The sequence below is a fragment of the Syngnathus typhle genome, linkage group LG5, assembly GCF_033458585.1.
Source record: "Syngnathus typhle isolate RoL2023-S1 ecotype Sweden linkage group LG5, RoL_Styp_1.0, whole genome shotgun sequence".
NCBI classification, from domain to species: Eukaryota; Metazoa; Chordata; class Actinopteri; order Syngnathiformes; family Syngnathidae; genus Syngnathus; species Syngnathus typhle.
Window position 1 is genome coordinate 8,364,508 of NC_083742.1, and position 24,355 is coordinate 8,388,862.

At 39.6% G+C, this 24,355-nt stretch overlaps 1 protein-coding gene across 1 annotated transcript in view; it reads left to right on the forward strand.

Moving 5' to 3' along the window:
* galnt9 (polypeptide N-acetylgalactosaminyltransferase 9) overlaps positions 1 to 13,037 on the forward strand; it is a 48,334-nt gene extending 35,297 nt beyond the window's left edge. Inside the window, exons 7-11 of the mRNA XM_061278679.1 lie at positions 4,336 to 4,521; positions 5,562 to 5,699; positions 7,641 to 7,736; positions 10,870 to 11,037; positions 12,294 to 13,037. Coding sequence (XP_061134663.1) covers positions 4,336 to 4,521; positions 5,562 to 5,699; positions 7,641 to 7,736; positions 10,870 to 11,037; positions 12,294 to 12,440 — 735 coding nt within the window. The 3' untranslated portion in view covers positions 12,441 to 13,037. The remainder of the gene's footprint in view (positions 1 to 4,335; positions 4,522 to 5,561; positions 5,700 to 7,640; positions 7,737 to 10,869; positions 11,038 to 12,293) is intronic.
* The last annotated feature ends 11,318 nt before the right edge of the window (positions 13,038 to 24,355 follow it).

The following is a 24,355-nucleotide window of genomic DNA, read 5'->3' on the forward strand; positions in this document are numbered from 1 at the left end:
TTTCTGACAACGGCCTGCTGAATTACAAAAGAGCAAACAAAATGAAGAGCCACAAGATGCCTACATATCGGATATGCCAACATTCTGGTTTTTCATAAATTAAGGCGAACTGAGACCCAATCAGAGAAAAGCTTATTTTTATAATGAATATGTTTTTTAACATTAACGAGGAAATGGTCACTTTCAAATAACAAAACAAATTCTCTTCAAAACAGATAAAAAGTTATCAAATATTAAAAAATAAATTCCCAACTTGAACGTAAAAGGTTCAGTGTAAATATTCACAAATTGTTTTATTGTATAATAGGAAACTCATACAGTGTTGAAAATATGTGGATTAAGGGAGTTGATAGGAGGGAATGATGAAAGTTATAACTCTCTCCAAATATTTTCTTTTCCATGGACCAATAAAACTGGAACTGGACAATTTGCTTGCGGGTCCAGTCTCTGGATATTCAGTACTTATATCTTGAATGATCTGTTTGTCTTTTATTTATCTATTATCTCTTATTTACACTTTAAGACCACTGACAATGCATGTAGTTTGAGAGAAATATTTGGATGTTCCCATACATCACTGTCACTGATAAAGCTCCCAGGTCAGCAGTAATTAGAGAGACCTTGTCAGCTCGCCTTTTACTAATATAATATTCATTATAACCCTGCCAAGATACCCCCACTTAAATGTGCTGTGCAAGTAGACGTCCTCTCTGCAGGCATTATCATCACCATCAATAGAGTCACTTTTAGGAAGCCCAGCTATAGCGATCCATCCCATACTGTCTCTTATTACGCAATGTACTCCCTCCAAGCATCGCTTGATTAGATCATATAATTACCACTGTCAGATGTCTTTGACTGTGGCTGAAAATGTACAATGACCTCAGCAGGCAGAGGGTATGTGAAGGGTACTTGTAGACACTGATTTTGCTCCTGCAGCAAATTAACAATCATATGAAAGACAAGGGCAGCAACTGAATGCAATTACTATGTTCCAGCAAGTACAGGACCGCTGTGAAAAGATTTAACATATTAGCCATCAACATGCCCCGTCGATGATCTGGATTAGAAATGAGCTACTGTATTTCTTAAGGCAATATCAGAATCAAAAAAGATTGATCGTACTAAGGAGGTTAGACTAGATTGTTGGCAATACGTACATTCAAACACATATTAGAAGTTGGGTTGTAACTGTGGGTCAGTGCTGCCCTCCGATTTCCTGTCCTACGGATGGACCAGGTGCAAATGTGTTTACTGCTTTTAATGGCGTTTCTGCTTTTGATAGCTTCTGCATTCTGTAGCCCCAAGGAGCTGATCACTCAAACAGCCTCGATTCAATCAACCAACCACAAGTGCAGTGATGAATAAATTAAATCAGCAATTACATTACACTACATAAAAATCCCATGTGTTAGGCTCTTAGTTTTAATGACACAGTTTGGGATTTTATGAGGGGTCAAAACAGAATGGACTTCAAAGATGCAGTCCAAAGGACAACCTGTGTGTGGGATGTCAGAAGAGGCGGAAAAATACATATTTTTCATCTTTCTAAAATTCAGACCAATTTAAGGTTTCACACATCCCCGCCAGAGGACTTTTCCTGTTTTCACCTCGTCTGGATTTTCAGCAATTTGTCAAAAAAAAAAGAAGCTCTAAAAATCACTCTTTTCCAGGGATAATTTTGTGTAGTTCTACGCAGGTGGTGTCACTATAGGATTATATAAATCCTGCAAATATTGCAGTATCACATAAATCATACACAGACAGTTAGCCCTTTTTAGTTTTGTTGGAAGCAGAAATTCCCAAAGATTGTCACTTCTGCAGTGTGAAACCTGCTTCATTTAACAATTTCTAGGCTATTCTAACAGTCTAGGACTGAAATAATGTAGTCACTTAGTAAGTGTCGCTAATGAACAGTGTTGAAATGTACCCAACCAATAGTTTGAGGTTTTTCCTCCGACACCATAGAAGGTCATTTCAAGGTCATGACCTGTCTTTTACCATGTTTAACAGGTTGACTTTGGAGGAATAAATTACATTATTACTATTATGACATTCTTCTTCAATGCAGAACATCATTTGTTATGCTCACTAAACACATCTCGTTCCAGTGTGATTTGCACACAAAAACTAACCCTGAATTCAAATAGTGAAGAACAATGTTTCCTCATCATTTTAGTAACCAGAACAGATTTTGGAGGAAACGTTAAACCAAACATTTGAAACGTGTATGGTGAGCCTGTTGAGCATATCAGTGAATAGATATCGAGTTAAACTTCTTGAAACCATTTGAATATGAGTACTTTTGAAAGATGACTTCATTACCTTCCGGCTCTGGTGGCAAGCAAATAATACATTGTCCATCAGGGCACTGTGTTAACACAATTATTGTTGTATTATGTAATGCTATGCAACATTTTGTTCATTTAATAGCCCTTCAGATCAAATGATATGCTACTTTGACTTTCAGGGTTTTATTACCGTTCCTCACCAGAACCAGAAGCAAACCATCGTATATTTCAATGTGACATAGTGTTAACTCTTTGGCCCTAACAATCACCTATTCCACAGTATAAAATGTCAAAATAAAAAGCTGATTAAAGGTAATGAATTCACTAACTTGGCTGCCAACCAGACCAGGATGTGCTCACTTCTTGCCCAAAAATAGGTGTGATAAGATCCCACTCATCCATGACCCTAATGAGACCGGATGATCGGATTTATGGCAGAGGTTTACAAGTCATGTGGTTAATTTGTGCACAAATCTATCATGCGTATTCAAAAGAAATAAAATATATTTTTTTCTGTAGTCACTTACAGAAATCATTTTATATCCTGTAGTCAGTATTGCCAAAATCCAAACAAATTTCATGAAGAGTAATTTTTAGCAAAGGAAATCACTAGTTGTTTGACAAGGCTGTTTAGCTGCTATTTTTATGATTTCTGGAAATGGACAATAGAAACATTGATTTCTTTTTACTGATGACGGGTAAAATGCTTAAAACCACAATCACACTTTTTTTTTTCAATCATTAACAGTTGCGCATACACAGCGCAAAGACACACACAAATACACACACACAGACACATGCGCATGTGCACATCTGCAGTAAGTACAAGCCTATTAACACTGCAAAAAAAAAAATGTAGTGCAAAGAACATGCCATAATTGGTTCTGCTCATACTTGAGTTGGTGCATTTGTTATAGCTGTTGCATGTCCTTGACCTGCATAGAAGTCAAGTTAATACACCATCACTGAAAACTATCCAAATTCAGTGTCACATGTCAACTAATGACGAGAAAGAGGTTCAGAGTATGAATAAACCATAAGGCATGAATGTGCACTCAGGCTCCTAAAATCACATTTGTGACACATTTAGGCTTAAGATGGTCAACTGGGCACAGGCAACAGGCTTACTATTTGTTGCCTATATCTGCTGATAAAACAGAGGAAGTGTCTCTTCTCTTATTTCGAATTTTAAGTAAAAAAAACAACGCATCTTCTCTGGTAGATGTGTTGCAAGTGATGCGAATGTACACCCGCAATCAAACTCGCACAAGGCACGTGATGCCACAGTTCATTTCACGTACAGTGCAAACATAACATAAAACATGTTTCACATTCTGACAGCACAGTGTGAGTGGGTTGTAATGAGGACAACCAAGAAACTCTCCCACAGCGTGGCAGATTTCCATCCGGTTCATTAATTTGCTTTTGTCCTTTTACAATTCTTATCTTGTGCTGTACTCCTAAGAGATGATTGTTGTTTACCCTGATGGCCGCCCACCTCGGTGTTCTCACCTTGTGCGTGTTGATCTGGGTGTCACAACATCCTTCATTTTCCTATCCATCAGTCCTCTCTGTGTGGCGGGTACTTTCCAGGATGACATATTATTGCCAGGATTTATTCACTTTATCAGCTCCTGTGCCAAGCACGTCGTATTCTGATATTAGGGAATTCTGGTTCGCAGAATTGGAATTTTCTAGCATAATAAGAATGCCCTGAGAGTAATTGTTGACTCAGTTCTGCGTGAAGTAAAAATTTTACCATCTATCAAATGACAGAAGAGTTTGACATCATTGGAATCAAAAAGTTTCACTTCATTTTGCTTTCTTAGCACTGATATGGCATGGGAGTGGACTAAGCTTTGTGGGTGTGCAGTGACAGCAGGAAAGGCATCGGCCCATGTGGAGCCATATTTGCTGACATTCAGAGCTGACCAGTTGTACCTCAGCACAGTACTATTTTCTCAGTCAGTTAATAATATGTTGATGATTTTTTACATGCATTACACCATTTACAGGAAACACATTTGTTGTTGTTGTTGTCTAGGTGTGGCAATGCGGTGGCAGTATGGAAGTCCTGCCGTGTGCAAGAGTGGCCCACATCGAGCGCAGCAAAAAGCCCTATAACAACGACATTGATTACTATGCCAAACGCAATGCGCTGCGAGCAGCTGAGGTGTGGATGGACGAATACAAATCTCACGTCTACATGGCTTGGAACATCCCCATGAATGTAAGCTTTATTGTCTCCATTTACCTTTTGCTATACTTGCACACGCGAGCATGCAGAGGTGGTTCCTGCCAGCAAGTTAGTACGATTTTAAAGTTCTGTATTCATTTAACGTGACCTTCGCACGGGTGCCAGAGTGAAGGCAGGCAAAGATTCTCTCTCCAAACAGACAAATGAGAAGAAACTCATGTCTAATCATTCTATTTTCAAACACATCATTTAGCTTAATTGCTTTCAATAGTCTTTTGAGATTGCCTGTAGGAAAAAAACCTGATACTATCATTATTAAAAAAGGTTCATATTGAATGCTAATTGGTGCCATTTAGCCTTGCACACTGGGATGATAGTCAGTGAAGGACATAAGCAAATACCTCTGAGCACTGGCCAGAACAGTCATTCATAACAGACTAATAGTAGCTAAGCAAGACAAAGAAAGGCCCAATACGTAAAGACGCCACTTCCCTTCTGCAGTGGCATTACAAACATGAAACATTATTACTCATTGTTCCATAGTGTACACTACAAAGACTGCGTACTATGATTATCCCATCTTCCCTTCCTCTTCACACAATCTTACATCGCCCGCTGCAAGCACAACTGTGGAGTTGTAGGGGGGCTTTATGAATCACGACTGTGGCTTTCCTGAAATGGAATGCATTTGTTATTTTCGCTGCATGGCTCCAAAAACAGCGATACTGTATAATTGCAGTTGCTATGGATTTTGTATTCTGCGACATATGCGATATTACTCAACAAACCTAAGCAGATAGCATAGATATACTGTGGCTAGTTCATATTTTGCACAACTCGAGCATGTACGGTGGTTTTATTTATCTTTGCAAACCATATAAAGAACCCCACCAAAGGTGTTCAAGATGTGATGTCAAGTTACAGGTCATGCCATGACCCTGAGCTGAGTTTTCGGAGCCTAGTATATGGTTGTACCTTGCTCAAGACCACTTTGGCAAAAGTCATGACGCAAACAAGCATCTGTCCAACAAAAGAAAAGAATGTCACCCTTGTTTATGTACATGTGTTGACAGAACCCAGGGGTTGATTTTGGAGACGTCTCTGAGCGTTTGGCCTTGAGGAAAAGGCTGCAATGTCGAAGTTTTCGCTGGTACCTTGAACACGTCTACCCTGAGATGCGGATCTACAACAACACCATCACATATGGCGAGGTGAGAAAGATACTTAGACAGCTAATTAAACAATACCGCTGTCTCATCATTTGTAATTCTAACAGCAGTGTTAGACACAAAGACCTTTAACTTTACCTCATACAACAGAAAATTAGTCAGTGAAAACTGTGTGTAGGGTGCTGATTGCTGATAAATGTTTGTCCATAGCAAACCTCCATGGAGATAATTAATATCTTGGTATTTAGAAGGTGTTAAACACATTCTGACAGCTCCAGGCTCTCACCTCTCATTAAAAATCACATACAGAAGACAAAGTCAGTACATGAATTATAGCTTGTACAGGCACTAGTGCCTGTATAGGATTATATGTATTTTTTCCCCACAATTAATTTGAATCAAATTCGTATTACAAAGCAGGATATAAACCCACAGTACACAATTGTGTGGCGTGTATTAAGAGCGGTACATATTACAATCCAGAAAAACAACTGCATATCTGTCAGTATTTCACATATGTTCACAATCTAGTGTTGTCACAAAGCTGCCGCAATAGAATTGAGTCTCATCTGTCAGTGCAGTGTTCTGCGATGCTAACCAAACCATTGAGCCGGAACCTTTTCGAACACTCCGTGTGATAGATGTGTCACAACCAGGAAATGAAGCCATATTCATTCAAAGCACACGGAACAAAAGCTCATGCTTGATGCACGGCACCATCTGGGAGCGTGGCTAACAGGCAAAGATGGGGAGTGGTCACTGCATGATAATTTCCCATCATGACCTGACAAGGAATTAGATATTGCTTGGGGATAAAAGATGCACAAAGGATTTAATAGGCAGGACATGCAAAGAAAAATGATTGGCTTATAATCAGAGGCAATTGATTTGATTTATTTTTCACGGTATATGAGTATTTTAATCAGACATGTACAGGGAATTTAGCGATACATGGATTGGGATGCGGTGACAATAATTTATAAATATTTTTTTAGACTATCAAATGAAAAAAATCGAGGGGCTTCATCGGGGGCTCCACAGATAAACCCTGGTGTAGCGTACTCTCTGCCGGGATTACAGATTTAGGTTGAGGTCTAGGACAGGTCTAGGACACGGAAGCAGGGAGCAAGGCAGAAGTACAGGATGTTTGCAGGAAGTCGTAGGTGCGTGTGTTTTATGGTAGCCTGAAAATGGGATGTGGTCTGGTGGGGGAGGGGGGGGGGGGTCTGGGTTTAGTTAGAGTGTGTGACAGCTCATTTCCTACCTAAGCCTGGTTCCTACCTCAGATTGAATTTCTGCTTGCACATTAAAGACTACAGCCCTTAACCCTTGTTTACCTACTAATAAGCAAACTGAAAGAAACAGCCAAAAAAGGTTCTGGTGAATCGTCGAAGTAGCACAAATTTGCATGCTTGACGCAGTTATTATTAGCTAATTGATTGCAAATATATATTAGGACTTTTTTGATTCATCTGCTCCACTACTTTTGCCCTCACAATAATATTCACAAATAATAATTTCTAGACATACTCTAACTGGAAAAATAAATTGAAGTATTGATTTATTGTAATGTATGGAACTGTTAAAAAAAAAAAAAAAAAGCAAAAAATATTATTACGATGTCGAATCAAAATCATTTAGGCTACGTGTATTCCTGGACAGAAAAAAAAAATTGTGTCTGAGTAGAAGGCACCGTCCATTCTGAGAGAAGCCAGAGAAACCCAGTGAATGAGCTAAATTCTGTGTAAAAAGTTGCATTTTTTGGATCCCTAATTCTTGTTCAAATTGTTGAAACAGTGAAAACTCACTCAAATGTTCGAATTAAAGAACTTCAGAAGGCTATTGATGTGTCGATATTTTTTTAAACAAGCTTTCTAAAATGAATGACTTACTAGATATTAGTATTTGTTTTTAAACGCTATTTGTTTTTAACGCTAAACTTTAAAATGAATTTGCTATTTTACTTCATATTGTGTCTCTCAGGTAAGGAACAGCAAAGCAAGTGGCTACTGTCTGGACCAAGGCTCTGAGGACGATGACAAAGCAATCCTCTATCCTTGCCATGGCATGTCCTCACAGGTCAGCACCACATCGAAGAATTCTGTATTTATTTCCAATGTTTTGTCATGTCAATAGCAAGGTAGTAACAGTTGCATTAAAATTAATTCTTCCTAAGTCTTCCGTCAATGTTGGCACTCCAATGACTGGTGGTCAGTGAATAGAAACGCTATTGAATTGTTTTGACGGTCCATTTATTTGCATTTGTGTTTTTCGACTCGCAACAATACACAAACATACCGAAACACACAACAAGTATTCACAGAAATAATTAGATTTGAGTTACTTCCTGACAGTAACTTGTTGTGGCAGTTAAAGAGCAACTTTTTTGGTATTGCTGTACATGTCTTTGTGATGACATTTTAGGTCGCTTTGTTCACTCTAAAAGACCAGAGACATTTTAAGTTAGTCATTGGATGTCTCAGATCCCCTTTAAACTCACAGAATGATTAGCCATCCATCCATTTTCTGAAATCTCAAAGTCCTTCATTTATTTTTAAATGATAATTTCATTTGCTCAGCTATTTTGTGGAGACACATTACTGCCAGAAGAATCGCAATGGAATGAAATATCTGAAATGCACACATTTTTCATTTCAAATGCGATTCAATGGTAAAGCAATTGCGTATGCATGGGGCTTTACTACAGTTCTGGATCACTGAATAGAGTTTCATTCAACTGCCAGACTCAACACCAAAACACCACTCTATATACCAATGCCTGAGGTTGGCATGCAGGGGTAGTGCACAATAATTCATAGATATTCCAGTTCCATTAGTGTGCAAAACTCTCCAGCGACCCACTCCAAAATAATGGCAGAAATTCTATGTTGAAAATGCTTCATTTTGGAGAAATTCTAATGTTATGGATGTGTGTGTATTTTATTTTTTTACATATTGTCACAAATATAGAGTGAAAATGCTTGTTTGAGGTAATAACACTTTCTAAGATTTGAGATAATACTTCCATGTAACTAATAGAATCATGAATATAATGTAGCATTGTGTAGAAAAAGAACATGCCTGCTTCATTGAAACAAAAACATTTTGTAAAATGCTGCTATAACTTGCATGCTGGATGTGTTTCTGCCTTTGGTGCAAGGAAATAAAAGACAAAGCCCTGCAAACCATGTAAATGTTATTCATGTCTCGATCCCCCCAAAAACCCGAGGGAAATAATCAAGTAGAGAGGGATACCTTGCCTTAGTGTAATTAGATTACAACAATGAGCAATGGGGGACAATTCAATTTTGAGGAGCACAGTGATCTGTTTTTTTTAGTTCTCTATTGTATTTCCCTTAGCTTTACTGCCTTTAGTCGTGAAACAATAATTGCTCTACATAAATTTTCCTTATCCCTTTCAAGCATTTTCTTTTTCTTGGGTGCCTCTTCCCATTGAAAGCGTTGTCATAAGTGTGAGATGCCGTGAAACATAGTTGTGCACGTTTCTCAAAAGCCTGCCTCGTTTTGCCCAAAGCAACAGTCACTCCGAAATGCACTTTTTTTTTTTGCTCTTCCAGTGATTTCATCTTAAAGTTCCACATGGACACACCAAATGCAGGTCCACGCTTTTAGCACATGTTTGCAATACTCGGTTCCGTGAGCATATTCACAAACGGCGTCAAACATCACAAGCATCAAGACACCAAAAATGTACAATTCTGGAGATTATAATGTACCAACACTATCTTACATCAACAACAGTGCTGTGCTTTTATTGAGCTAATTAAGAAACGGATTAGGTTGACCCCCAAACAATTTGAAACCTTTTCTGATCTCAGAAAGGCAATGAAGCGTCGCACATTGCAGAGACACAGGTTAATTGGCACGCTTTAATTATTTGTTATTGTCTCGTGTTGAGTGCAGTGGTGTATAAAAGGCTGCCGAACTGAAATGTAAAGCTGTATGAAGGGAATTATATGGCATTATTTATACACCCGGCCATGGCACTAACAATTTACTATCCCATCAGGAATTTGTAGCTATCTGTAAGACAGACCTTGAGACTACCCCCCACGGACAAATTGACACAGGCTCACAGCATTATGTGTCCCTAGATTATTGAGTCGTCATCATCCTTGTGTATCGCCCATAACCACCTCCAATGAATCTGGAGTGACATTAAAGTTGTTCTATACAAATGCCTTAGCTGTCCCATTTGACCCTTCGGGGAAGAACATTTGATTGGTTTGAAAGCCAGTAAATATGTCATCCTCGCATACTGCACCACCTACACTCACTGCTGCATCTCTACCTTCTCCGAGTAGACTCCAAATAACGAGGTGAATCCTGTGATACAGTTGCAATAAATGATATTTTATTGTTTGAGAGGGAGCTCGCTTGCCTTTGTGTTGTTGCCATATCATTTTTCACGAGGCCTCACACCACTAAATAATAAACACAATGTCTCATGTTTCCTTATATGATAGGAACACCGCATTATCAATGAACCTTTTATAGGATGTATTAAACACTGAGGGATCATGGTTTTTTCCAGTGATGTAGCCAACATGTGGTACTGTATATCATTCTATCTTGCATTTATCTGAGCTCCTTCAACTATACTCCATATAATAGTAGTGAAACCAACAGTCTCTGACTATTGTAAAACACCGAGGGGTGTTGGTCCTCACTTGAAGGGCACTTTTGATAAGATCAACTGATGATGCAAGAATCAGCAACACAGCCACAGTGCTCTACAGTTCCGTACTGGTGTTGCAAAATACAGACTTATAGATTCCTCAGAACAAATGTATGGTGTTCTTTATACCCACGCAATTATTTCACCACATCAACAACAGTAAAGGGTAATTGCTCCTCGCTGCAAGTTAACGTACAGTAAAAAGTATGTATTTGGAGGTCATGGACCAGCAACATGCATTCCATGAAGCTGCAAGTCTCATTGATTAGCATGTAAAGTAAATCGAATGTAAAACATAAGCACATATTTCATTACCACCAATGCATCATGAACAGAACTGATGTTTGAGAACACCAGCGGCTGCTTTAATTTCTTACTGTCTGTTCATGTTTTTCTCATTTTATCTTATCCAAGAAAAATGTCTCAATACTCGCAAATGTGTTTTGTCACAGCAGTGACAGGCCTAACCATCATCAAACTTTGCACTGAAACACACTTATATTTTGGTTCCAGCTTGCTCGCTACTCAACTGATGGCGTTCTACAGCTCGGACCCCTGGGGTCGACCACCTTCTTGCCTGACACAAAATGTCTTGTTGATGACGGCAGAGGACGCATTGCAAGTTTGAAAAAATGTGAGGCCGTTGCCAGGATTTCCCAGCGGCTTTGGGATTTCACACAGGTAAAAAACAAAAAAAGCAATGCCATTAGTGATTAGTGGATGGAGTTCTGTTGATAGCTGAAAAAGTCTAAGACAAGAAGGAGGAGACACATGTCTATGTCTAAAACTACACCAAATTGTAAACAAGCCTCCCTTAAACTGTGTTTATGCAAAAGCCTTTGGTCTATTAGGTCCTGGTTCAGCGTATAATTGGACCAAAGGTGGCTCATTAAAAACATGCATGCAATCTCAAGATGGTTGAATAGCCTTTCAAAAATTCCAAATCATAAGGCCATGGGGTAGGCTCATTATTTTCTGTGGTGCCAATTTTATTAGCTGAAATGCCGCAAAAAGCTACTAAAATATGTCCCGATGTTGATGACCCTGCGCTCTCTATTTTACCAATTCCATTTCATCGTTCCATTTGGGTCTGATCTGAGAGAGATTTCCCTTATAATCATATTCCGCTTGTTCATTGTGCATCAGGATTCAGCGCTCACAGGTGACAATTGAGAGCATATTGCGCAGGCTGTTATCTCAATGACTATACTTGTTGGAGATATTACACCAGTGAAGCACTGGTTAGCACCTTCAGCTCACAGTCCTGAAGTTCAGGGTTTGATTCCGGCTCCGGCCTTCCTGTGTAGAGTTTGCATGTTCTCCCCGTACATGTGTGGGGTTTCTCTGCATGGTAGGACGACTGAGCTCTCCCAAATGCCCCTCGGTGTGAGTATGCATCTTGGTCTGTATCTGCACTGTGATTGGCTGGCAACCGGTTCAGGGTGTCCCCCGTCTACCGCCCAAAGACAGCTGGTATAGGCTCCAGCACGAACGCAACCCTTGGAATGAATGTAGTGTGCGGCTCTAATAATACCCAGTTGCATCACTGTGACAAACAACGAGAGACCATGTTGCCATTTTGTCATTTGGTCTATTCCGGTAGCAGTGCACGGCTGACAAATCTTGACATGATTTGGCTCCCAATGTCCTAGAAATGTATGAATCCATAAATTCCCATGAATGTCACCATTGGAGTCAAATGTATTTCTTATGATCTTACGCAACATATCTGAAGAAAACTATTTGACAACCATTAAATACAGAATAAAGGTAGTTGTGTACATATCTGAGTTGTCACAATGCCTATGGAAAATACCTATTGACAAATATACTATACTGGCTTTTTGCACAATGACCTTGTCTATAAAACATACCGACAATCTGGTTAATAACGTTTTTTAGTCCACCGTGTCTGATTTGACTTTTTCCCCCTACAGAACGGTCCAATCATCAGCAGGGACACAGGTCGTTGCTTAGAAGTGGAAATGTCTAAAGATGCCAACTTTGGCCTTCGTCTAGTGGTGCAGAGATGCTCAGGTCAGAAGTGGATCATACGAAACTGGATTAAGCATCCCAGACACTGAAGCCATGAGGAAAACCTCTGAGACTTTTTGGGGGTTATTTTTCAAGATCACAGTCAGGAATCGGAAGATGTGACACCACTACGCTGTTGGGCTTCCCTCAAGCCACAGAGCTTTCCATCTCCTAGACTTCTCTGACTACACTTATAAGAAAGTTCTCATTTCTGACCTGTATAAAGAGGTGTACAGTGACACACGGGTGCGACCCGAAATTATTTTATTCCTATTGTAAAAAGCTATCCGTTTCATCGTGTGTGTTGTTTTGATGAGAGCATCTGAGCCATTCAAATATTATCAGAGTTGTAAATTGTAATTTATCACATTAAATGATTATTTGGAGTTTCTGAAAATGATATCAACCAGATTGCGCCAGCCTGTTTACTATATAGTAATAGGCTTTAAAGGAGATTGTTATTTTCTCAATAGAGGACAGTATTTTCATCTGCAGTGGCACAAACTACAACAATACCTTGTTTTGTTTTAATAGTATTGCTCACTGTGGGGAAGTGCAATTGTGCCTTTTTTAATCATTTTTTGCTTCAACTGACCAGGGAATGTGAGTACCTAAAGCATGTAAACACTATTTGGAAGTTAATAATGTAAGGCAATGTATAAAACAATAAAAAGTCTAGTAATATACTGTAAGAGTGAAGGATTTAAACTGATAGGATATTAAAATCATTTTTCATGATTATGTCTCACTTCACACAACTGGATTTTTTTTTTTAAATATTAAAAAAAAAAAAATCTTGCATTTATATAGGGGTAGACTTATAGTCTTAAGTGTGTGAATGTGTGTGTTTGTGTGCATGCATTTGTGCACATAGAGAGCAAAAATCAAAAGGAATGAAACAGCTCTCAACACAAACAGCAAATACACATTCGTAAAAAGGAGTAGGAAATATTTCAATTACAAATCATGAGTTTTCTCCTTCAAAGTAATGCCCCTGGAGCGCAACACCATTTTCCAGCCTTCTCTGACACCTACATGCATTCCTGGAACAATTCCTCCAGAATGCTTCGCAGCTCTGTTATGACAGCCATCTTGAAGTCGACCGTGTCTTTAAAACTGCTCCCCCTTTTCTTGAGCTTGGGAAAGAGGGAGGACACAGAGCCAGGTTGGGTGAGTAGAACGCTTGCTCCAGCAAAGATTTGTTGTTCTTGGCCGGGAACTGTAGGAGGCTCAATATTTGGCATTATCAGGTCATTTATTATATGTGTAGAAATGTTCATATACTGTGCACAAGTTGAACATATATGCAAAATCACACTCTAATTCCTAATACATTCATACTAGCACATTTTCCTCACTCAGCTGCGTGATCAATGAGATTCCATTCCAAAGGACAGCTTGTAACATTGACGCTGTAATTTACATGCATGTAAACTTCATGATTGGGGTTGAAATCTTGCATCTGCTCTTATTACTTGGGGTTTATGTCGGCTTTCTCCAGGTAGGTAGGATTTCTCTGAGATCCGGAGAAGTGCAGGTTACTTGAAAACTATGAATTGTTTGTGTACCCCTCCACACCAAATGTCATCTGAGACAGCTCACAAGCTAAGGGCAAGCAATATAAAAAATCGTTCAGACCTCCCAAAATTGACATGCTAATTTTTTTATTTTCCTGCCTTTCTGAGCCCAATACAAAAGTCTCCTGTGAGATCGGTTAGCGCTGGTTGAAATGTGGTTGGGATTTAAATTTTAAAAAAAAAATGCATGGAAAAAAAGGGTCTCCACAGATGCCCGACCCTTGAAATAACTGCTTTCTGCTTGAATGGTTTTTTTAACAGCCACACTCTTAATGCAATGCTTCACAGAAAAGGTCACCTTTACCTGAACAAACCCATTTGCTACCATTTGAACAAGCATTTGCTTACTCGTATTTTTTTAACAGTACAGTCATTTCAGAGATGCTACGTTTACCGCAGGGGTCAGCAACTCCAGTCCTCAAGGGCTTCTATCTATAATGTTTGAGATGTAACCCTTATCCAACACACCAGATTCAAATGATCAACTCATCTGCAAGCTCTGCATAAGCATGACAATAATCCTGATGTGTTTGTAGGAGGAATCTAAATTACTGTGGATAGATGACCTGGAGGACCGGAGTTGGTGACCCCTGTTTCACAGTATGTTCCTGACAGTGGCCACGGAAGCCCTGTACGCCCGAAATGTAGTGTGTGGTGTCATTGCAGTGTTCTCACAGTGTATGTATCACAATGTCCTTCATGGGCAAGTTGGGCAGAAGCTGCTGAAAAATGCACAAAGGGCTCTAACTTGCGACTTGCAGTTTAAACTGAATTCCAGTACGTGTCTCTCATGTTATGATGGAATTGCCTTCTATAGGTAAAACGTGAGCAATATTGGAGCAGGCAGGCAGCATGTTTGTTCCCCTGGTAACGTTGAATACAGGGCACATGTATACAGTAATCCATCAGGGGGATTTATATTTCAGAACACACACATAATAAGCAAAGAGTCGCACGATAGAAATATCGTATCTAGATACACCCTAGGCATTTTTTTTATGGCATTTACAGTGTATTTAAACATTGCAACAGAGCAAGAGTAATGGATAACAAACATTTTATGCAAACAGTACATTTTGCTAATCTATCTTTTATACCGAAACACAAAAACAGCCTGTTGGTCCGAAAACATATGAGCACATTAAATTACATTGCATGTCTCTCCGTCCCCAAATTAAAAGGGAGAGGAGCTGCTTTGTTGCGGCTTGGTGGAGCACTGGGTCTGCCTCACAGTTAGGAGCGTGCGGGTTCGATTCCACCTCCGGCCCTCCCTGTGTGGAGTTTGCATGTTCTCCCCGGGCCCGCGTGGGTTTTCTCCGGGCACTCCGGTTTCCTCCCACGTCCCAAAAACATGCTTGGTAGGCCGATTGAGCACTCCAAATCGTCCCCAGGTGTGAGTGCGAGTGCGTATGGTTGTTTGTTTCTGTGTGCCTTGCGATTGGCTGGCAACCGGTTCAGGGTGTCCCTCGCCTACTGCCCGATGACGGCTGGGATAGGCTCCAGCATGCCTGCGACCCCCGTGGGAACTAAGCGGTAAAGAAAATGGATGGATGGATGGAGGAGCTGCTTTGATTGGCTAAGATAGGCTGACCTCAACCACTGCTGCAAAGACCTCCAACTCAGGTCCGCCAGGCAAGTAAGTGCTCTTCTGGTAAAACATTGCGTCTAACTGAGTTATGCCCCGTGTTCGTGAAAATAGAGCTTTCAGTGTTTGCCTCGGCAGGTATTGTAAGCAAATAAAATTAAGCACATTGCTTGGATTTAGTTGTTGGCGCTTAATGTGCGATGTCGGCATAAAAATATACTTCCTCTCCCACTAATGAATACCTCCAAGTTCTGTAGCATCCTATTATTTGGTATACTGTTAGTTTCTGTTGTACACTTACTTATTATAGCTGACTAGGCTCAACTTCTATTGCCTTAGGAAATTTTTGGACAATTCAAACAGCTTGGCAAGTAGTCACAGCAATCATGGCCTGTCACATTTGCCCCAACCCCATTTTATTTTATGATTATCCCATTTTGTCCACGAGCCATAAATACGGCAGCTCTGTTCGCCAGTGACACAGAGTAAAAATACCATACGTTCTTCTTTAAATAGCCAACGTTTGCCCTGCTTTCCTAAATTTCCCACATACTTCATGAAAACATGATTTGTTTAAGATTGTCAATGAGAAACCAGTGATTTTCCTTTGTTGAGGATGAAATGGAAAATTAATTAGCAAAAATATCTTGGATTGGTGTCAGTGATGTCAAAAGACAGGAGGCAGAGAAAAGACAGACAAATGTGTATGCACATACGTACGTACATACATACACAGGCATTGGCAAATTGACAGACTGGATCATTGTTTCAAATTAAAAGGTTTGATTTTTGTTCTCTGTAGCAATGACACGTTTGAAATGAATACTGGAATTGACAGACAAGAAAATATGAAAAACCTGCACTAGTTGCATGCATTGTCTCTTACAAATGTATAAAACCAATACCCAAAAGCAGCCTTTCCTCAGTGTCTGTCTATCTGGAGGACAGTATTTTCTTTGTGTTCAATCAATTTCACCAGTCCACTCCAATCACAGAAATGCTCACTATTGTAGGAAGCAATGAGATTGCCGTCCGTTCACTGTGGATTGTCATGCTTTCCAATTTGTATGCACAATTTTAATGTGCAGCCTTAGTTGCTTTGTCTTGAATCACATCATCTAAGCAATTCATCATCTCTGTATCATTTAAATGGACCGCCGCAGGCTCCCCAGAGTACGTTAATATATTAGTAAGACATTTAGTGAACAAACACCGAGTGTGGTGCCTCCTAACGTTTGTATCGTGCTCTAAAAGTGAAAGTTATTGTGCTTGCGATTTTGCTTTAGATAGTATGTGTCATAAAATTCCTGAGATTTATTCTAACATCGATAGACTGATATTACATATATATCTTTCTAAAAAAGCGGCCATTTGCTTCTAATGTCTCTTTTTTTTTTTTCATTTTTGGCCCATCGTCAGTCCCTCCAGAGTGTGAAGTGTGACCCACACATTTTGACAGCCAATCTATCTCTAAACTCTATTTCACTTTGTCATACTGTCCAGGTGTAGGAAACTAAGTCACAAAGCGACTGCATATGAAAGAGCCTTACTCAAGTCCGCGCAATAATAGAGAAAATAATCCATCAATGTTATATAGTCCACACACCCAAGTCCTGAAAATGTGTACATAGTATCTTTATATTAACCTCTGATTTAACATGAGGCATTTGTTTGCATTGAGACACTGATGCCTTTTAGAAGATTTATTGCCTACTTTACAACCGCTTACGGCTATGCCAACATCGTCAGCGTCTCTCATCTGCTGGTCTTTCTTGAACTGCTGACATTCATTATGTATTTACTATTCTAAGGTGAGCACAGGCGAAACGTAGGAATGCAATTGTGGTAGTCCCTCTACGATTGCAATCCTAGAGAGCACACTGGAAAAAAAACATAACTTTCAGTTGTGTATGCTTGCTACACAAAAAGGAAATTCAAGTATCACATACCAAATGTGTGAGGATATGCAGTCGTAAGCTTGTGAATCACACAATTCCTCTGAGAGCCCAACAGGGAAGTGGTTTGCATTAAGAGTTTTTATTCCCCTCTGAGTGGATGACAAAGTGACAGTGAGTGATGGGATGGTACGGAAATAAGGGACTGGAGGGTAGGGAATAGTGTTGAGGCTGGGGAAAGGGTCGCATGGACAAGGACAATGCATCCGTCTCATGAGCAAGGGAGCCACGTTAGCGCTCATTGTGATGCTGACAATACTCTTTTTACGCCTGGGCCACTGCCAAGAGTTAGAGGTGACTTCATTCTTCAGAACGTTGCTGGGGGTGACTGGCTGGGTAGCATCTGGTGAAGTGTTTCAAAAGGGACCAAATCTACTGTGATGCTACACCAAAGCTACTTCCCTGCACCACATTGAAAATATATTGTACACATTTCCCCATTAGAGCAAAGACTGACTGATTAGTGGTCTGTTTGAAAAGTAGGTGACTGACGGATTAGTCACAACAGGGGGCGATGGTACACGGATGGATGGGTTGGGTGGATGGATGGATGGATGGATGGATGGATGGATGGATGGATGGATGGATGGATGGATGGATGGATGGATGGATGGATGGATGGATGGATGGATGGATGGATGGATGGATGGATGGATGGATGGATGCATAGATGGATGCATAGATGGATGCATGGATGGAAGGATGGATGGATGGATGGAATCTCCACCTGCGTGATGATTCAGAAACTTTAAATACAGTCTGCTGAGTGCCTTGTTAACAATAAGTAGCTAAAGAACAATAGGAAACATGTTTTAGAGCCTTGAGTTAATTATAAGGCCTCTCCATTTGCTGCCAGAAGGGTCCTTTGCCTCAGACCACAGCACACCCATCCACTTTGTAGTGCTGACAAACAAAAGTATACAAAATGCTGAATAGAATCCTGTTTTCCATCGCTGCATTCTCATAAAGCAAATGCTAACAACCTTGGACTTTGAGTATAATACTTTGACAATGAAAGTGTACAGTGTTTACAAGTCTGATTGCAAGTCAAAATTGCAGGCCTCATTTTTCTCCCAATGTGTAACACCGTAATTGTTTGGGTTGACAAACAGTTGAAAATGAATCTGGGGCGCTTCTCTACATTTCATGGGGATCAGATGGGCCACAAATTCAAATTACTTTGATAACATTGTGAGGTATGGTGAAATATGTTTTGTAATTTATATTTAATGTCACAAGCTGAAAAGAAGACAAAGTAGTCATAAATATAAGTTTGTTATGGCGAGCTTATCTGTGAGTACATTTTGAAAAAATATTCCTTTTGCACTTCTGAAATGTTTTCACTTCAATTGTATTCTTTTGGTTTGACATAAAGTAGACAGTGTTCCTCTCTCTGATTGTGTAATGTCATTTAGTTGATTGTTGCTGCTCGGATTAGAACAATCTACTTGGCATGCGAGTTTTTATTATTTGACATTTTTTCCAGACATTTTTGTCCCACTGAAGAGAAAATGCTGACAGTTTCAGCTGCCACTTCAGCACCTCATCAGAGCTGTCACACTTCCGTGTGTGACTTGTCTAAGAAGAGCTGATCTGGTTGGAAAAATCTTTATTAAATTATATTGCTAACAATTGTATACTGTCTCCTAAAAAATTACCATTTTTCCCTTGAAAACGTGCGAGTACTTTTAAAAAACATCCATTGTCTTGTAACATTTTCTGTGCAGGTGGTTTAGCGGGGGAGCGGGGAGGCTTCTGGGGTGCCTTTTATCATGAGATTTTCAATCAAAAATTGTTTGCAATATAATTAGTTGCATAACCTTTTTCTCTAAAATCGATGGTAGCCAATTGAAATATCAAATTACTATTATAAATTACTATTGATGAAATCTGATACCAAATTGTATGCTATGGAAGGGCAAACATGTTTTTCACTGAATTCTGTCCACGCACCTCTACTTGACTTGGAGAAAATGATTGACTTCATGAAAACTTTTTTCGATACTATCCCATTGTGTCGATGCACATTGTATGGCTATTAAGAGATAAAGCAACCCATGACAAGCTGCATTTGAACAACTGACAGGCCACACGCCCATTTTACTTTGTCAGCACTTTTCAGTACAAGTTTTCATCAGACAATCTTAATGGTGCCATATATATTTAGTAAGTCATAAGAAGGCATTCATCATGTTGACAGCTCACTGTTTCTTTTGACAAACTTTTTCGCCTATCGTTTTCGATGTAAGCCTAGCGAACAGACGAGTGCTGATTCTGTATTCATCCTAGCCTAAAGGCATCTTCACACCTCTCTGCTTTACAGCAGTTATTTTCTACTCCGGAGCTGTCTCTTCCTCATTTGGGCTACAATGCCCATGTGGGACAGCTGCAGTCCAAACAAATGGTGCAAAGACCTTGCTGAGAGGCGGGTTCCTCTGAGTTTCCAAATCAGCCTGGAGCTCCATGTGGTAGAAGAACGTGATCTGACAAGCTACGGTGCACAGAGCCAAGACAAAGCTGCACAAGCTGTGACTGCCTTCAGTATTTTGGCATGGATATATTTAGTCATACAATACAAAATCAAGCCTGAAATGTAACATGCTGATAAGCAATCAGTGGATTGTTGAGTACAGACAGTTAATTGCTTTGCTCAAATACGCAGCAAAACTCTACCACGTGCGCACATATTGTACAGTATCACCTTGGTTCTGTGGATTGCGTGATCAGGCGTAAAAGCAACTCTGTAGCTAATTGTGTCTTGGAGCTGGTGTGCTCACATCTCTGGAGATCTCATTATAAGATCTACAAGCTGCTCAGACACATATCAAGTCTACTCACTCTCACATTCCGTCATCTTGTACAGCTATCAGTGCACTCCTTTGAATATTACAATGTATTATTGACAGAATAAAGCATGTATTGTTTATCAGGAAACAGCAACGTGTAAAGAGAGAATTACACGCAAGTGTTCTGTAGCTCATATCCCTCCCTGCACATGAAATCTGTTTCATTCTCTATTCTACGCTTTGACACATACTACATATTAATGCAGCCAAAGAATCACAATTAAGATCTCAACAAATTCATCAAAAATTATTCAACTGAGTCGAATATTGTGTGTGCTGCTTTGATCATTTTTATTGCACTCATTTTTTCCCAGAGGAGGATTTTCTTTCGGATATACAGTACTGTATATTATTTCCGAGTTGTACTACACAAAAACATTTCTATTTGCGGTACAAATAAAAGTTAATATTGCTATTTCAGTGCTTAAATCGGCATTTTGATAGTGTTCCTAATATTTCAATCCTAATATAGCCCCTGAAACCTAGAAAATTGCAGTGATGATTTGCATTATTTTCATCATTACTATTATTATTGGTTGAATCACCTCCCCAAATAAATCCCATTATATAATAATTCAAAGCAACTAGCATTGTGTCTTCCAAAACTGGATGTGGATTACTTCAATAGTTTCAATACTAAATGTTTAGTCAGTGGTCTGACCCAGGAAGGAAGGAATGTAGCTTTGACTTTAGTCAGTGGTCTGACCCAGGAAGGAATAACTGTAGCTTTGACTTGTTTTCTGTCTCAAACCAATTATCTGAATTCAAATGCCATTTTTCCATTCCAGGCCCCAACATCACGTATCACGTAAGTTTGTCTTGCATGGCTCTTAACGTTGAAACCTGCATCTTTGGGGTTTGTCTGTAGTTTCACATTCCCATCATTGCTCATAGATGGTAAGTTACATCAAGGTAAACCTTTCTTTGCTCTATTCTCTTTGTGCTCCCTGACTTTAGTGACAGCATTTTGTGGAAATGCATTGCTCATTGCAATGCTTCAGATTATTTGCTACCTGCATGTACCCTCAACCTGGGCACTCTTCTTCATCTCCCCCGAGGTCTACATATCAACATAAAACTTTAAATTTAAAACAGAGTAATTTTTAAGTCTAAAACAGACAAGCTCACAATGAACTGTTTGATACAGGCTCATAAATACATGTTAAGGGCAGACGAGTTGCTGTGAGGCGTTCCCACATGAGGGAGGAGAAGCACTGCCTGAGTCGGTAATGAAATGCAGTTCAATTTTAGTGTCAAGGATTAGTTGCTTCGCTGTTCGCGTCACTGTCAAAGGCCCCTTGTGTGAGGCCGAGCGATCTGTTGTGCTTTTGCCAGACAACATTCATTGAACAGCATCCAAGTAACCTCTGTAGAAGACAGTAATTACCAAATCGCTTTGATGAGATCATCTCAGGTAAAATACAGCAATCATATAATTTTCAGCATAGCTGACCTTGTGGTGACTGTTAGAGTTTCTGTATTTTTTTACTGCTGTTATAGTACAAAGGACATTCAATACAACAAAAACACATCAGAAGCAATTAGGAATTGTCACTTTTTGCATTTTAACCACCAGAAGGACAAGAGCATCACCACGGGGATTAGGATTGAATATTTGAACACATTACACTCGAGCCAATATTTTTCACGTACAGTTCAGTCAAAACTAGAAATGTCAACCCAATATACCGCCTGGTCAAGCTATTAGCTATTATCTTGGTTGTAAAGATGGCAAGAAGTGTTTGTCCCCATTTTGTTGTGTGTGGTGTAATAAGAAAGCAGGCCGGACAGCAGGCTATAAGAAGGCAGGAAACTGAGCACCTTTTATTACTGGCTTGTGAAGGCTATTTTTTATAATAGCACAGTAACATCGCAATACAACCTCATCCAAGTCTGTTGTCAAACAAAGCAAACAAAGAAAAGAATTGCAAACAGAAAAACTGCTGTGAGTGACATTGTCACATAAATCTTAATTTAATTAATTTAATTTTGTAAATGATGTGTAATGCAGTGATGTTTGTCAACGTACAGTGTATTTTATTTTTCACCTCTACCATTATAAACTAAATGGAATGCAATTATATTATAATAATGATCAGCAACTTGGTACAATAATATTACCTTTGCTATATCAACCTGACTGCCAAAGAGAACGAGAGTGCGTTACTGCAGATGCAATCGAAAAAGTCTAATTCTAGCTATCCCCATCACATGCTTGGAGAAAGAGAAATCAAATGTGACAGCGTTTCTGTCTCGCTTGAGATTAAATCTAATTTTGGGCAGCCATTAAATAGAAGTCAATCTCTGAGCAGAGCTAGTAAAAGTAGCGGAGTAACATCCACCACCTATCTTATTCACAATTTTTTTTGTAACAATCAGCGTGCACGTTGCAGTGGCAGTTCAACTCAAAGATATCATGTCTTTGCATCACTGTTCCATCAGCATGAAACTGCTGAGGCAGGTCATATGAAGGTGGTGAGAAAATGGAGGAGGCTAATTGAATTCTCAGACAAACTCTGCTTCGCCATACAACACGACGTGTTCATTGGCTGCCCTCCAGGCCTTTAATAACACGGATGAATGGAATCTATCAAACCATACCATGAGGTCGTAATAGGATATCCAGACATTTGTGTTATTTTATCAAACAAGCCAAATTAAAAGGCACATTTGAACCCAAACGTTTTTCTTAGAGAGATTTCGAAACTCTATGTTCAGTGGTTGGTTTCAATATTTTGCTTTTGGAGGCAGTGGTAAGTTTGGATGTCTGACGAACAGTCAGATATCTTGGCTCAGGCCCTGCTGTGTGGTGTTTCTTTGCTCTCTACTAATGAGGGTGTCCTTGTGATATTTCTGCAGTTGTTTTGTTGTTGTTGTTTTGTTTTATGATGCCTGCAGCTGGCTGGCGACCGGTTCAGGATGTAGTTTGCCTCTTGTCAGCTGGGATGGGCTTCAGCATGATGCTGAACAGGCCAAGCAGTGTTGAGAATGAATGGATGAATGTTTTGTTTTATTTATCAAGTCCAGTTGCTCCGGTATCCAGGTTGTTGGTTATCTTCTTGTTTCAGACTGGAACAGGCCCCTGCTGCTGATCAGCAATGAACTCATGAATTTAAAACTGATTTGCGAGAATGCTATAACAGCAGTCAATGGAAAAACATTTATATTTTGGAGACTTTGCTGTGCTTAACGATTTTGTTCATCTTAACCGTGCTCCTTAGCTACCGACCTCCGTACCCCCCTGGACAGCCTCGCTTCACAAAGAAAGTTGCGCTTCACAGACAATTCCAGAAGACCCACTTGAAATATGGATTTACAGGGACAGGAGATTTCCACTTATGAAGCCCAATATGCGGTGATGGGCTCTCCAACGGGTCGATGATGCTGTCAAAATTGATTTGTCAACACATGTAAGTGCCTTGAGAGTCTCATACTTGGTGGCAAATCTCATTGCTAAAGCCAAAAGATCTTTTAATCTCGATGAAGAAAAAAAAGTCGTTTATTGTTGGAATATTTTCAGTTCTCCCCCCCCCCGGGCGAACCACTGATGACCAGTACCGTATAAAATATAGAACAGTTCAACACTAAAAAGTTGTATTATTACATATCTAAATAAAACAGCCATTATTATTGTAATGGGATAATTCATTTCTTGTATTGGATCCAATTGTACAGATATAACTAATGTGGTCAGTTTGAGAGCACTCGTTTGATCTGAGGTAATGAATATGTTCCCTTCAGTCCTTCCAGTCTCTGTGGAGAAGTCTCAAAGAAACATTGACTCATCTCAAAGTCAGACCACCTCCACAAATACTTTGATGACTCTGATCACTTGGGATGAATCAGCAAGTGACAAGAAGGGAAGTCAATAATCCAAAACGTTAATTGGTGTGGAATCTATAAATACACATTTGATCTGCACCTCCATTACATTGCATTGCATCAAAGTTACGTAAGTACTTCTGATTTAACATCCAGCTTGTTCTAGAGGTATTTCAAATC